General features: G+C 44.9%; 1 protein-coding gene across 3 annotated transcripts in view; it reads right to left on the bottom strand.

Moving 5' to 3' along the window:
- The window catches only part of LOC135399261 (uncharacterized), a 112,288-nt gene extending 104,488 nt beyond the window's left edge, over positions 1–7,800 (bottom strand). For 2 of the 3 annotated variants that reach the window (XM_064631091.1, XM_064631093.1), the window contains exon 1: positions 7,505–7,800. In XM_064631091.1, coding sequence (XP_064487161.1) covers positions 7,505–7,553 — 49 coding nt within the window. In that variant the 5' untranslated portion in view covers positions 7,554–7,800. The remainder of the gene's footprint in view (positions 1–7,504) is intronic. The other variant, XM_064631094.1, reaches the window with a different exon arrangement.
- Between the last annotated feature and the right edge of the window lie 5,184 nt (positions 7,801–12,984).

Raw genomic sequence — 12,984 nt, 5'->3', positions numbered from 1 at the left:
ACATACTTCTCAATCATACTTCTTGTGTTTCTATGTACACTCTTAAAAATGAACTTCACCGCATGGCACGCTCCTAGCCAACCATAATCTCGAATGATATCGTTATCTGCCCTGATTTGTTGAAAACGGGAGGAGTACGCCTTTTTGTGACACTTATGCTGTTCATAATTGTCACAGAAAAGGCGTACGCCTCCCATTTTCAACAAATCCGAGCAGATAACGATATCATTCGATATTATGGTTGGCTAGGAGCGTGCTATGTGGTGAAGTTCATTTCTAAGAGTGTAGGCTCTAAAAATGGAACATTACCGCATAGCACGCCGTGAGCCCCCAACCATTAGGCCACGAATGATAGGGTTGTAGATTCTGATTCGAAGAGAGAGAGGGCCGTCAAAAGGCGTACGCCCCGCACTTTCCACGAATCGATAGTGACAACAGTATCATTCTGTGCAATGGTGGCCTTCACCATGTTATGTGGTGAAGTTCTGTTTTAAAAGTGTCCTCTCGATCTGACTTACGGTTGCTGTTCCCACGAGACAGGAGAAGTACGCCTTTTCTGTGACACTTTACATGTCCGCAAAGTGATTTTTTGATAACAATGGCGTACGCCCTTGCGTTCTCACCAAATCAAGAGTCAGAGCGATATCATTCCGAATGCTGGTTGGCTCTGAGCGCGAAATTCTGAAGTATAGCGTTCTCTTTCCTCATTCGTTGAAAATGGGAGACGTACGTTTCTTTCTGGTAAATGAGATACTTATGCTAATTAGCTCAAAAGGTGCGTACGCCCCTCTCTATCCATTAATCAGAGTAATGACTGCATTATTCGGTGCAATGCAGGGATCTGCGCCGGGTTTTTATCCCACACTCTCAAAACAGAACTTCACCACACAGCACATTGAAGGCCAACTATTGCGCAGAATGATACCTTTTATCACTCTTGATTTGTGAAAAGCGCGGGGCGTACGCCTTTTTGTAACAGTTAAGAGAGCTACAAAAAGACGTACGCCTGCCATTTTCAACGAGTCAGGAGAGGGAACGAGGCCCTTCGGTATGACGGTCCGCTAGGTGCGTGCTGTGCGGTGAAGTTCTGTTTTTGGAGTGTATAGGGGCGTGTCAGAATTTCTCGGGGGAGCGTGACACCTGTATATGACGGCATTTCGCACCCTGAAAAATGAGCTTCACCACATAGCACGCTCCTAGCAAGCCCTCATCCCGAGTGACATCGTTCGTTTCCCTGATTTGCTGAAAACGGGGGGCGTACGCCATTTTTGTGGCACTATGCAGTTCATAATTGTCACAAAAATGGCGTACGCCCCCGTTTTCATCAAATCAAGGAAGAGGACGTTGTCATTCGGGATGATGGTTGACTAGAGCGTGCTATGCGGTGAAGCTCCGTTTTGAGAGTGCGGACATGTTTGGCCTTTTTGGCAGGTCCTTTTCTTTCTGTTCATTTTTTTTTTTGGGGGGGGGAGGGGGGATTAAGATAATTGGAGGGGTGTTAGGGGGATATTGTGAGGTGGGGGGATCCCTGGTGAAACGGTTGGCGCAGGGCAGTTTCGTTTTCAGAGTGTATACGCGGAAGAAATACGCACACCAGCAGGGCCTCAACACAGCCGAGGAGAAGTCCCAGTTTAGCCTCCAAGTCATATACAACCCACACCCCATCTTTCTTCTTAGTTACGGGTTTTTCCGTTATGCATTTACGCCACCTCGCTTTTAACCTTTCCTCTCAGCATTTCTTTCACCACCGTCAGGGTTGTTACGGTGTACCGTCTACATACAAGGCAAGCAGGCAGAAATAAAGCGGTTCCGCTTACGTCAACTCGAAAAGGGCAGCCCGGTATTAAAATCTTCGTCGAGAGCACAAATGTGTCACTCACCGGCGAGTGGAGTTCCTCCCGCGCACCCTATGCTAGGTAATAGAAGGTTTACCGAAATAGAAGCAGCGCGCTGGTACTCAAGCATCTCGCGGTGATGCCCCGCCGTTGACAGAAGCAGAAGAACCACACACACACACATACTCCCGGAAGTTTTGTCTACCTTCAGAGTGTTTCTACTCCTTTGTGTCGATGCTTTGCGATCGAGAATATATGCTGCTCCCGGCCTGCGAAAAACAGCGCAGAAGAATTCGCACGAGTGTTGAAGTGCCACATTTACCGGTGTACAACGTACACCCATCACGCGCTGCGGAGGTGAAGATACCGGCGCCAATAGCGTGCATAAATTGTGAAGCTTGCATAAATTTATGTAAATTCTACTGTCAACCTTCACTCTAAGAAAAAAGGGTGGAGCCGTTATACATTTTAGGAGGTAATATACCGACCCGACGTTCTCGCTAAGTATTAATGCAATTCCCTTAGAACAGGTTTCTGATATAAAATTCCTCGGCGTATGGTTTCACGAGAATTTATTATGAAATACGCATGTTGATCCCCTTGCAAAACAACTACCCAAGGTAATCGGTGCTATCAGTCGCATTAGAAGAGCACTGCCAAGGTGACTCATGAGCAATATTTATTACGCACTTGTCCATTCCAAACTCTCCTACTGCTTGTTAGTATGGGGCAACACATCAGCAAATAACCTAGGCAAATTACACATACTCCAGAGAAGAGCAATACGTTTTCTAACAAATGTCGACTTCTTTACTCCTTCTCCAGACCTCTTTTCCGACGCTCACATTCTTACTGTTAAACAAATGTTCATTTTAAAGCTCGGAATTCATATTCATAAAGAAGTTAAGGAAAATCGCATAAACCTTACAACTAAAACCACGACGTATGGGCTAAGGCACTTCAGGAATTACACGACGCCATGTGTGCGAACCAATTACGGGTATCAATCCATGGCCTATCTAGTGCCTCAATTTTTAAACAAATTTGCAAATTTTGTAAAGCCTGAGTACACACAGGCTCAGTTCAGAGGACTCTTCCGCTCATATTTAGATGTTAATTATAATATTAAGCTATTTTAAAGTGGTAAACCTTAGTATGGTTGCGTGTGCCTTTGGCTAAAGGACACTTTGCACAGCGCTGTATTCCTTTTGTCTCTTTTGTGTGTACCATCTAGATGATAGATGATTGTCCACGAACAGTGGAGTACTTGTACTGTACATGTAAAAAAAATGTTATCGATGTTACTACTGCATAATCACGTTGCAATGGACACTGTAATGGCGGACAGATATCCGCCGACTGTTTATGTATATGTCTGTACGCATTCCTGTTTGTCGGTCCAGGTACCTCGTCAGGCTCCGCCTTTTGTACCTGGACCTCATTTCTGTATTTTTGAAAATGAAATAAATAGAAAAATAAATAAAAATAATAATAAAAATAATATTTGTCGCATATGTTGTGCCTAAAAGGTTGCAAAGTTCTACCTGCTATACCTCACTCTCTGCCACGAATGACAGGGTTACCGCTTCTGATTCGGTGGGCGAGGGGGGCGTACGCCTTTTTGTAGCAATTTGGATATACAGGGAGTTTTAAAAAAAACGTGTCATTCGGACTTAATAAAAAAACGGGGCGACGGAAAAGTACGGGATAAACGGCACTTGTGTGGCAACTGAATTTGCCACCTTGAAAAAATATCTTCATTTGATTTTAATTAAAATAAATTGAATTTCTTTAATTGAACTCCAAAATTTCCCAAGTCAACCTACTGTTTTTTTTTTGTTTTTTTTTTCTTTACAGAATTAGAGAGCCCGTAGCGAACTTAGTCAGATCCACCAAGAAATCCGCTCGATATTGCAAATGGAACTGCCCAAAAAAAGACCCGAAGTTGAGGCTTCAGAGTTTCGGGTATTCAACAGCGCACCAAATCAGTCGCAAAGATGCGCGAAGGGCAGGACATGTTCCTGCCCCCATGGAGCTGTAGAACAGTTTATCGCAGGACCGGCGTGCAGCACAAGACGCGCCGATAACAAGGCGGGTGACATTCCACCATACGTTGATAAGCGGCAAACAAAAAGGATTCCGCCTCTTTTTTCCCGCCCTGCTTTTTTTTCGACCTTCTATCTTTCATGTGGGCAGGAGCATGTCCTGCATTTTCCCGACTGATTTGGTGCGCTGTTGAATACCCGAAACTCTGAAGCCTCAACTTCGGGACTTTTTTGGGGCAGTTCCATTTGCAATATCGAGTGGATTCCTTGGTGGATCTGACTAAGTTCGCTACGGGCTCTCAAATTCTGTAAAAAAAAACGTTAGGTTGACTTGGGAAATTTTGGAGCTCAATTAAAGAAATTCAATTTATTTTAATTAAAATATATGTATAGATATATATATTGAAGATTGATAGAATTTCAATTTTGGTCACGCATCGCTCGTTTGCTCAAGATGCCTTCTCTCTCTCTTTCTCTGTTTTACTTTCTCTGCCGAAGCTTGGTCTCCGGATGACATGCTGAAGGCAAAACATCCGTCATACAGCTAGTATCATAAAACCACCCGTTGCACTGCCCATTGCAACGTCAAGGACACCTAACTCTAATAGAACACCTTTCCATCATCATCATTTTCTCATCCCTTCCACAAGCACAATTGGGCAGTGTACCGCCATAACGGCGGGGTATGACCCACCACATCATCATCCCATGTATGTGTGTGTGCAACATCAAGACCTGGTCTAATTATACAAAGAGCTAAGTAGTGCACGTAACTTGAAAGTAATTGAATACTTTTCCAATGTAACTTGGGACGTTCGTCACAGGGAATGCCGATATCGAGTCGTGCACGGCACAGTGCATGCAAGAATCTCGCTGTGGTAAATCGAGGGAGTGTTTATCTTTGGGGATTAGTGTGACTTGACTGTTACTTCAGGAGACCGTCATTCGCATTGATTTAGCGTTGACGTTGATAATAAGTTGATAAGTAAGTTGATTTAGCGATGAGGTGTTTTTCGTGGTGCCTATAGCTATAACATAGACGCATAATAGCGTCTGAAATTTATAAAAATTTATAATGTATAGTACAGCTTATTCAACGATAGTGCTGGCACGTATATATTGTATACTTTTTTTATTTGCGCTTATAAGTCAATGATTCCCGTATATTTTTAACACACATAAATTCCAACAACAACAACAACAACAAATAAATCGTGACTATGTGACCTGGGGTGATTCACCACTGGAGAGCAGTACACGTACCCCATTACACGCGATTAGATGTGAGGTATGAGAGTGAGGCAGCCCTCTGAAGTCAGGTTTTCTGTATTTTTATTCCTTTTTGGAACTCGCGTGACACTCAGTTAATAACATGAGCGTCACGTACACTCTTAAAAATGAACTTCACCGCATAGCATGCTCCTAGCCAACCATCATCTCGAATGATATCGTTATCTTCACTGATTTGTTGAAAACGGGAGGCGTACGCCTTTTTTGTGACTTATGCGGTTCATAATTGTCACAAATAAGGCGTACGCCTACCGTTTTCAACAAATCAGGGAAGATAACGATATTATTCGAGATTATGGCTGGCTAGGAGCGTGCTATGCGGTGAAGTTCATTTCTAAGAGTGTATAACACGCTACTCGCTTTTAACGGATCAGGACAGGATGATATTGCTGGCGTTGGACATATCGCATCTCTACAGGCTTATCTCTATCAAATTGTATCTCTCTTTTTTTTCCTTCACCTCTTTTATTTGTCCTCTGGTCTGGATTTCTTTATCTAAGATATTTCGCGAGGTGTGCTGTTCAAGCTATGTGTTTTATCCACCTTTTTTCTTCTTTTTTTAATGTATTAGTCTACATTCTACAAGCACTGGAGAAGCCAGACCCCAGACCCGAATAAGTTGGAACCAACATCCCCGTGCTTTTTTTTTTTTTTATTATTATTATTCCTTTATTTCATTTCCTCTCTAATTTCAATTCTGGTACTGAACGACAGTTGGCTCCGAGTCTGCCGTACCACTCATATTCACAAGGCGCAAAGTTAAACCATAACAAAAGCGACACAGAACAGTCTCCTTGTTGTCTTTTGTCCTCGTTCTATGCTTCTGCCTCGGGCAGACCACTTTGGCTTTAAAAGTGCACATTACAAGAACGAAAAGGTACAGAATAACACATTCCATGTGTTTTCATGAGAAGTCTTTCGCTACGCCATATACGCACACTTGATCCTGAACGTACCGATGCTTGTTACTCAGTCACATTTCGCGATCGGGGAACGTCGGCTACCTTCTCTGACTACATCACATGCCGGAAATTCCATACGAGAGCATTCTATGATGACTGCAGTTAGAAGCAGCAGTGCATGACGCCGGTGTCGCTTACGCCAGTAAATCCGAAGTCAGCGTCCCTCTCGGATCAAATAACAGGGCTTCGATGAGTTGAGAGAACAGTCCCTTCACAACATGCATTGCGACAAAGCTGTCGTAGCGTACTTCATGAGCTTGAGAACTATTCTGTAGAGCAACCCAGTGGCTTCGAGGTCGCTGACACCGGGGCAGCTCAAAATACGCCCTTCCCGCTATTTTATTTTTTCGTCCTCGTGCGAAACGCCTCCTCTATTGTCATCTGCCATTACGTAACAACCGACGGAAACTCAACGTCGAAGTGTCGAAAAAAAAAAAAAGAAGAAAAGCTCGCAGCCGAGTGAAAGCACTTGAACCCGGTAGTAGAACCGAAAGTGATTCAGTACTATAATTCAGTATCTTTGAGCCATCAGCAGTGGAGGGGTGCTATGAAACAACAAGATAATGTCGGATGGTAAAATCATGCTCAAAAAGAAAACCAGAAACGAAAAAAGCGAAGCGTTCCGGTATATTTATGACTCGTGCGCTCACGTTATATGACAACGCCGAATTTATCACCATCTCTGGATGTGCCCATCATCAAAGCATTCAGATGACAATTTCATCGATTCGGATGTCCCAAAACTCGCGACTACTAGCTGTTATTCAAGAACCAAGTCGAAACACGAAGTTCATGACTCAAACAAGAACTCGGTTCTACTTCTGCCCGCATCTCAAACGCGTACCCAAGACACTGGATCATTTGAACTGGCGGGAGATGTAAACACAACTGCCGCACGCCCAAAACACAGCTGGTTACCATTGGAAACAAACTTTGCTCGCCGCTGCGGAGCACTAAAAACTGAACCGTCACATTTTTAAGAACATGTACGCCAGCATTTACGCATTTTGGGAAGTAGGACGTGTACTTAAGCCTAACGTAATTAAAGTTTGATCCGTGAACGCAGTCATTGTACTAAACGGACGCTACCTTGATCAAATCCAACACGTTAGCTTTTTGGGGGTATTCAACAAGAATCGATTATTGGCTCACACCGTAGAACTTTGAGGTTCGGAGACTTTGAAATGGGGACGCAAAAAGCATTCGCTTGCAAGCGGTAGAAATACGTTGAGGAAAACAAACGTCGTCGTAACCGGTTTCCCAACACGCCGTTACATCCGCGACGCCACACTCCTACATAGTAACACACACCGCCTATTTCTACTGCCGCACCGTGCCAATCAAACTTGTTTCAATACGGATAATGGCTTACCTGCAACAACCAGCAGGAGAAGCGCGAGGGATATATCAACAGCCCGCATGTCTGTATCACAAACGTGGCCAAGTGAACCACGCTAACGCAGAAGAGGCTCCAACTGTCTACAAACCGCCCCCAAGCTTGAAGCTCCGGCGTTGACACAACGGCTGAACAACACCTGTGAAATCCACGCTGACACAACACAGAACAAACACCGGCAAAGCGCGAGATACACTGTGATGCAACACACACACACGGTGGTTAAACTTCGTAGAAGAACTCCGTTCACGGACAAACTCCGTGTGAGTCGGCCCGCTCCCGCGCAGGAGAAAAAAACTCGTCACGTGACGTGCGAGGGGCGCGTTCATTGGTTGTAGCCGTTCCGAGCGGGTGGTTGTTGTTGCAAAAGGTGGGGGAGCAAGGAACGCTTCCGCGCGCTCTCTTTCTCTGAAAGAAACACGTAAAAGCCGTGGAGGGGAAATAGCTGGTTCCCTTTTTTTTTATTATTATTCAACTGAGGACCTGCAAAGCTGCAACTGCCCGTCTCGTCAAGCATCGTGATGGGGGCGGCTTCATCAAGATGTTCTGGTGGGCGTCTGCGCAAAATAGGACGACACTATCAATGTATGTCTGCAACTACTGTCTGCGTCGATGTATACTAAAATGGTAATATAGACTGACGTTTTTCAAAATTTTACTTGTATTTTTGCTTCCGGACAAAGGAACAATTATACGAACGTTTATAGGATAGCAAATAAAAAAAACGAAATGCGAAGCAAACCAGCTGCAGTTGGTAATATCTCTATGGTAGGAAGGCAGCTTTGTAGGTCACAACCTGTACCCTCCTATACTCTTAAAACAGAGCTTCACCACATAACATGCTGAAGGCCAGCCAGTGTACAAGAGGCTACCGTTATCCCGCCTCATTTGTACAAAGTGCGGGGTGTACGCTTTTTCTGACAATTAACCTAACATAATAAGTGTCACAAAAAGGCGTGCGCCTCCCGTTACTCAAAAAATCGTAGGAGAAAACCATCTCATGCGCCGGGATGATGGTTGGCTTGGAGCGTGCTGCGCAGTGAAGTTCTGTTTTTCTGCCTGGTATACTGACGGACGTCCTCTTCCCCGAAGGTTCTTGTGCGGAACGACTTTCAAAAACTCGCGGCCTCGTGCGCTTTCTCCAAGCAACGGGCCTAGCGGAGAGACCACTCTAGTACACCTCTCACCCAGTGTGCTTCCGTCCCATCAGTACCGGTCATCCTGCTTCTACATCACTTTGAAGTCCTCAACTCTCCTTTCTCCCACCTTCTTTTCATTTTTTTTTTGGCTATAGTCGTGACGATGCCCACTTGAGTGCGGCCAACAACGGCAAGCTACCTCGACACCCCCCCCCCCCCCCCTCTGTTTTTCTTTCTTTCTGTCTCTCTCTCTCTCTATCTGTATGTTTTTAGAGTGTAGTGTCTCGTGTCACCGTCTGGAGGCAGATATCCTAACTAACGAGCCACGTGAGCTTTTTTTTTTAACGAAAAATAAATCTCGCCCAGTGAATCCATTGCCTGAATTACTTCCAGCGTCTGAGTTTCACGTACGCATCCAGGAGCTCTGCTACTCTCTATCTTTCAAGTACCCCATTAAATCTACTCGCGATGGCAATGAAATAAAAGAGTGCATTAAAGGGAGAAAAAAAAAATAAGAAGAAGAACAGCAAGAAGAAGCGTTCTGTGAGACGACCAACGACGCGGTTTGCGCAGTTGCCGAGTAGGGCGCTGCCAACGAGTTTATACAAAAACGAGGCGTTTTCTTTCTTTCTTTCTTTTTCAACCCTTTCATCTTTGAATACTTGCAGTTTAGAAAGAAAATGGAGACAACGGAGGCTTAATGGTCGCATAATACTTTCATTTCATCCGTCCCCCCTCGTCTGGGCGCAGTTTTGTCGTTATCCTATCCGTCTTCTTTTTCTTAAACTGAGGGGGCCAGTCTATTACAGATCAATGAAGTCTTGGTATTTGCACTCAAAAAACGGAACTTCACAGCATAGCACGTTTTTACTCCCGACTTGTGGAAAGTGCGGGGCGTACGCCGTTTTGTGACAGCTCAGATAAAGACATAAGTGTCACAAAAATTCGCACGCCGCCTATTTTCAACAAATCGGGGGAGAGATTGATGTTATTCGGGGTGGTGGTGGTGGTGGTGGTGGTGGTGGTGGTGGTGGTAATGCGGTGATGATGCGGTGAAGTTCTACAGTCAACCCTCGATTTACGAATTTTTCCAGAAACGATCACCGTTCACAAACAGTGCAGTGACCGTACACTGTAAAAACAGAACATCACCACATAGAAATCTCTTAGCAAATCATTATCCTGAATGACATCGTTCTGCCCCCTGATTGGTTAAAAACGGGAGGCGTACGCCTTTTTGGAACACTTATGCAGTTCCAAAAAAGGTGTACGCATTGCGCTCTGTACAAATCGGGACTGATAAAGGTATCATTCTGTGCAGTGGTTTGCCTTCACCGGATTATGTGGTGAAGTTCTGTTTTTAAAGTGTAGTTCCAAAATCCCGTGTTTCTTCTTTATTTTTTTTTTATTTTTTTTTGTTTTTACTCCTCCTACCTTTAAGTATGCTCTTCTAGTGATTCAAATCGTCCCTGTTAGAACCTACGTTTTTCTTTCTTCATCAGTCAACGCTATAAAAACAAAACTTCACTGCACAGCACGCTGTGCGCCAACCATTGTCACGAATAATAGGGTTATCGCTCCTATAGGGCTATATCGCTTGGGGCTATCGCTAGGGCTATCGAAAGCAAGCGATAGCACTATCGCTAGAGAGAGAGAGAGAGATGGTGGGGGCGTACGCCCCTTTGTGTCAATCACCATATATATCAACGGAGAAAGGACAAGGCACAGGGTACACTGTATGGCTGTGAAAGCAGATGGTGGTGGTGGTGGGTGGTGAAGGGGCTTGCCGTTGTCGGCCTCACGTAGGTGGGCAACGTCACGACTGACGCCCTGGGGGAATGTGCGTCCTGGGCCGACTTCTAAGGGAACTGTGCCGACTGTGAAAGCAGAGCTTCACCGCAAAGCACGCTCCTAACCAACCACCATCCCAAATGACAACGTGATCTCCCTTGATTTAATGAAAACGGGGGGGGGGGGGGGGGGCGAATGACATTTCTGTGGCAATTATTGAGTAGATAATGCCACCAAAAATGGTGTACGCCCCCCTTTTTCAGCAAATCAGGGGAAATAACGATGTCACTCGGGATGATATGGTTGGCTAGGAGCGTGCTATGTGGTGATGCCCTTTCACCGCCACCACCACCACTACTACCACAATTTTTTAAAAGTGTAGCTGGGGAAGCATGACGATGGAGGAATACCCTGAGACAGGGAACGAAGAAGAGGACGGCACAACGCAAGTTTTTTTTTTTCTCTCTCTCTCTCTCTCTCTTTGTGTGTGTGTGTGTGTCGTCGTCTTCTTCATTCTTATCTCCCCTCTCTCTTCGCATCAGAAACGATGACCCTACACTCTTAGACATGAACTTAACCGCATAGCACGCTCCTAGGCCAATAATCATCTCGAATGATATCGTTATCTGTTCTGATTTGTTGAAAACGGGAGGCGTACACCCTTTTTTGAGATGCTTACGCTGTTCATAATTCTCACACACACACACAAAAAAAAAAAACGTACGCCTCCCGTTTTCAATAAATCAGGGCAGATAACGCTGTCATTCAACACTCTTAGAAATGAACTACACCGCATAGCACGCTCCTAGCCAACCATCATCTCCAATGATATCGTTATCTGCCTTCATTTGTTGAAAACGGGGGGCGTACGCCTTTTTGTGACAATTATGAACAGCATAAGTGTCACAGAAAAGGCGTACGCCCCCCATTTTCAACAAATCAGGACAGATAACGATATCATTTGAGATGATGGTTGGCTAGGAGCGTGCTATGCGGTGTAGTTCATTTCTAAGAGTGTATCATTCGTGGCAATGGTTGGCGCACATCGTGCTATGCGGTGAAGTTATGTTTTTAGAATGTATTCTCATATTCTGTACTGAACTCCTGTCCACCCTCCATGGGCAACAGTCATACACGAGACAGTAAGAAACCTTAGTATCCTCAGAGGGATGACAAAAACAAATGTAGTGCAGCACAAGGTAATGCGGTCTCACGAGACAAAGCGCACAATAATCTGCAGAGAATAAATGTCGCGGGCGCATTTTCTGCACAAAATTGATGACAGTAATCGTCTTTGTCCTTACTTCTCTGACACGCATGAAAGATGGGCGGCGGAGAAAGGCACTCGGCTATGTCATTTTGGCAAATCACCTTAACGGTACTCGAAGATGATGGTATTATACTCGCTATCATCAGGTATCGACTGCACTCTAAAAACGGAACTTAGAGCCACACGACACGTGTCACAAAAAGGTGTACGCCTCCCGTTTTCAGCAAATCAGGGGAGAGAATGATGACATTCGGGATTGTAGCTTGCTGGAGCCACCACCTTTGTTACAATTTTCGTACATCTAAAATGCTGCGATGAACTGTGGGATCAGGTTCACACATTTTGGTTCAGTTCGGCTTCAGCTCCATAGCGAAAACATAACGGTTCGAACTGGTTAATCATGGTTTTTCCCTTGCGTTTTTTTTTTCGTTTTTCAACAAACAGAACACGAAACGACATCGTTCAGAGTGCTTGGCCATAAATAATGGTGCCGTGAGCGTATCATGGGGTTATATGGCCTCTCTCCAACTTTAGGGGTTGCTGACAACAACAACAACTTGATTTTTAAGATGAGGAATGGGGAGTTTCATCGTCAGGGGTGATACCCTACCCCATCGCTGGTGGTGATGTGGGGAATGAAATAATGAGCCCCTTCACAATAAGGATCGAAGTCCTATTGTGTCCAAAAGGTCTGTGAGGGCAGAGCGTAGGTGGACTGGATTTGGCCAGGGACCAAGCAATATTGATAGGGGTTGTTAAAACTTCAAGCGAACACTAAACTATTTTTTTCCAAATGTTAGTTGACATGTTTCAGTGGTGACAATAACTCCCTTTAGTGAAGCAGAGTTAAGCGCTAAATTCAAGTTAAGGGACCGTTGATCTCGGTTCAAACGTTAATCGACGTTGGTGAAACCGGGCCTATGCCATCCGAAATTGTCCCAACACGCGTTCATGCAGAGGAACACCGCGTTTTACAGCCTTTCTCATTCCTTCAATGGTGCGCCTTCGCGAAGGCGCCATATCTCGGGGCGATGTACATTTGCGACATTCTTTGCGTGAGAGCCAAACTTTCGATGCATTCCACAGGCTGCGCGTATGCCTGCTTGCTAGCCTGGAAGCACATAAGCAACGTCGTACGTCGCCAGGGCGCGCTGTAATTTTCTGACAAATGCGTTCCGCTCGAGCCAGTTGGTGATATTCGGAACACCAAAATGGGGTCTCTTTCTTCTCGAGTGTTGTTCAACGGGGAAATAGAG

Source organism: Ornithodoros turicata, chromosome 6 (assembly GCF_037126465.1).
Source record: "Ornithodoros turicata isolate Travis chromosome 6, ASM3712646v1, whole genome shotgun sequence".
In the NCBI taxonomy this organism is placed as follows: Eukaryota; Metazoa; Arthropoda; class Arachnida; order Ixodida; family Argasidae; genus Ornithodoros; species Ornithodoros turicata.
This window is presented reverse-complemented; position numbering and strand designations above follow the sequence as displayed.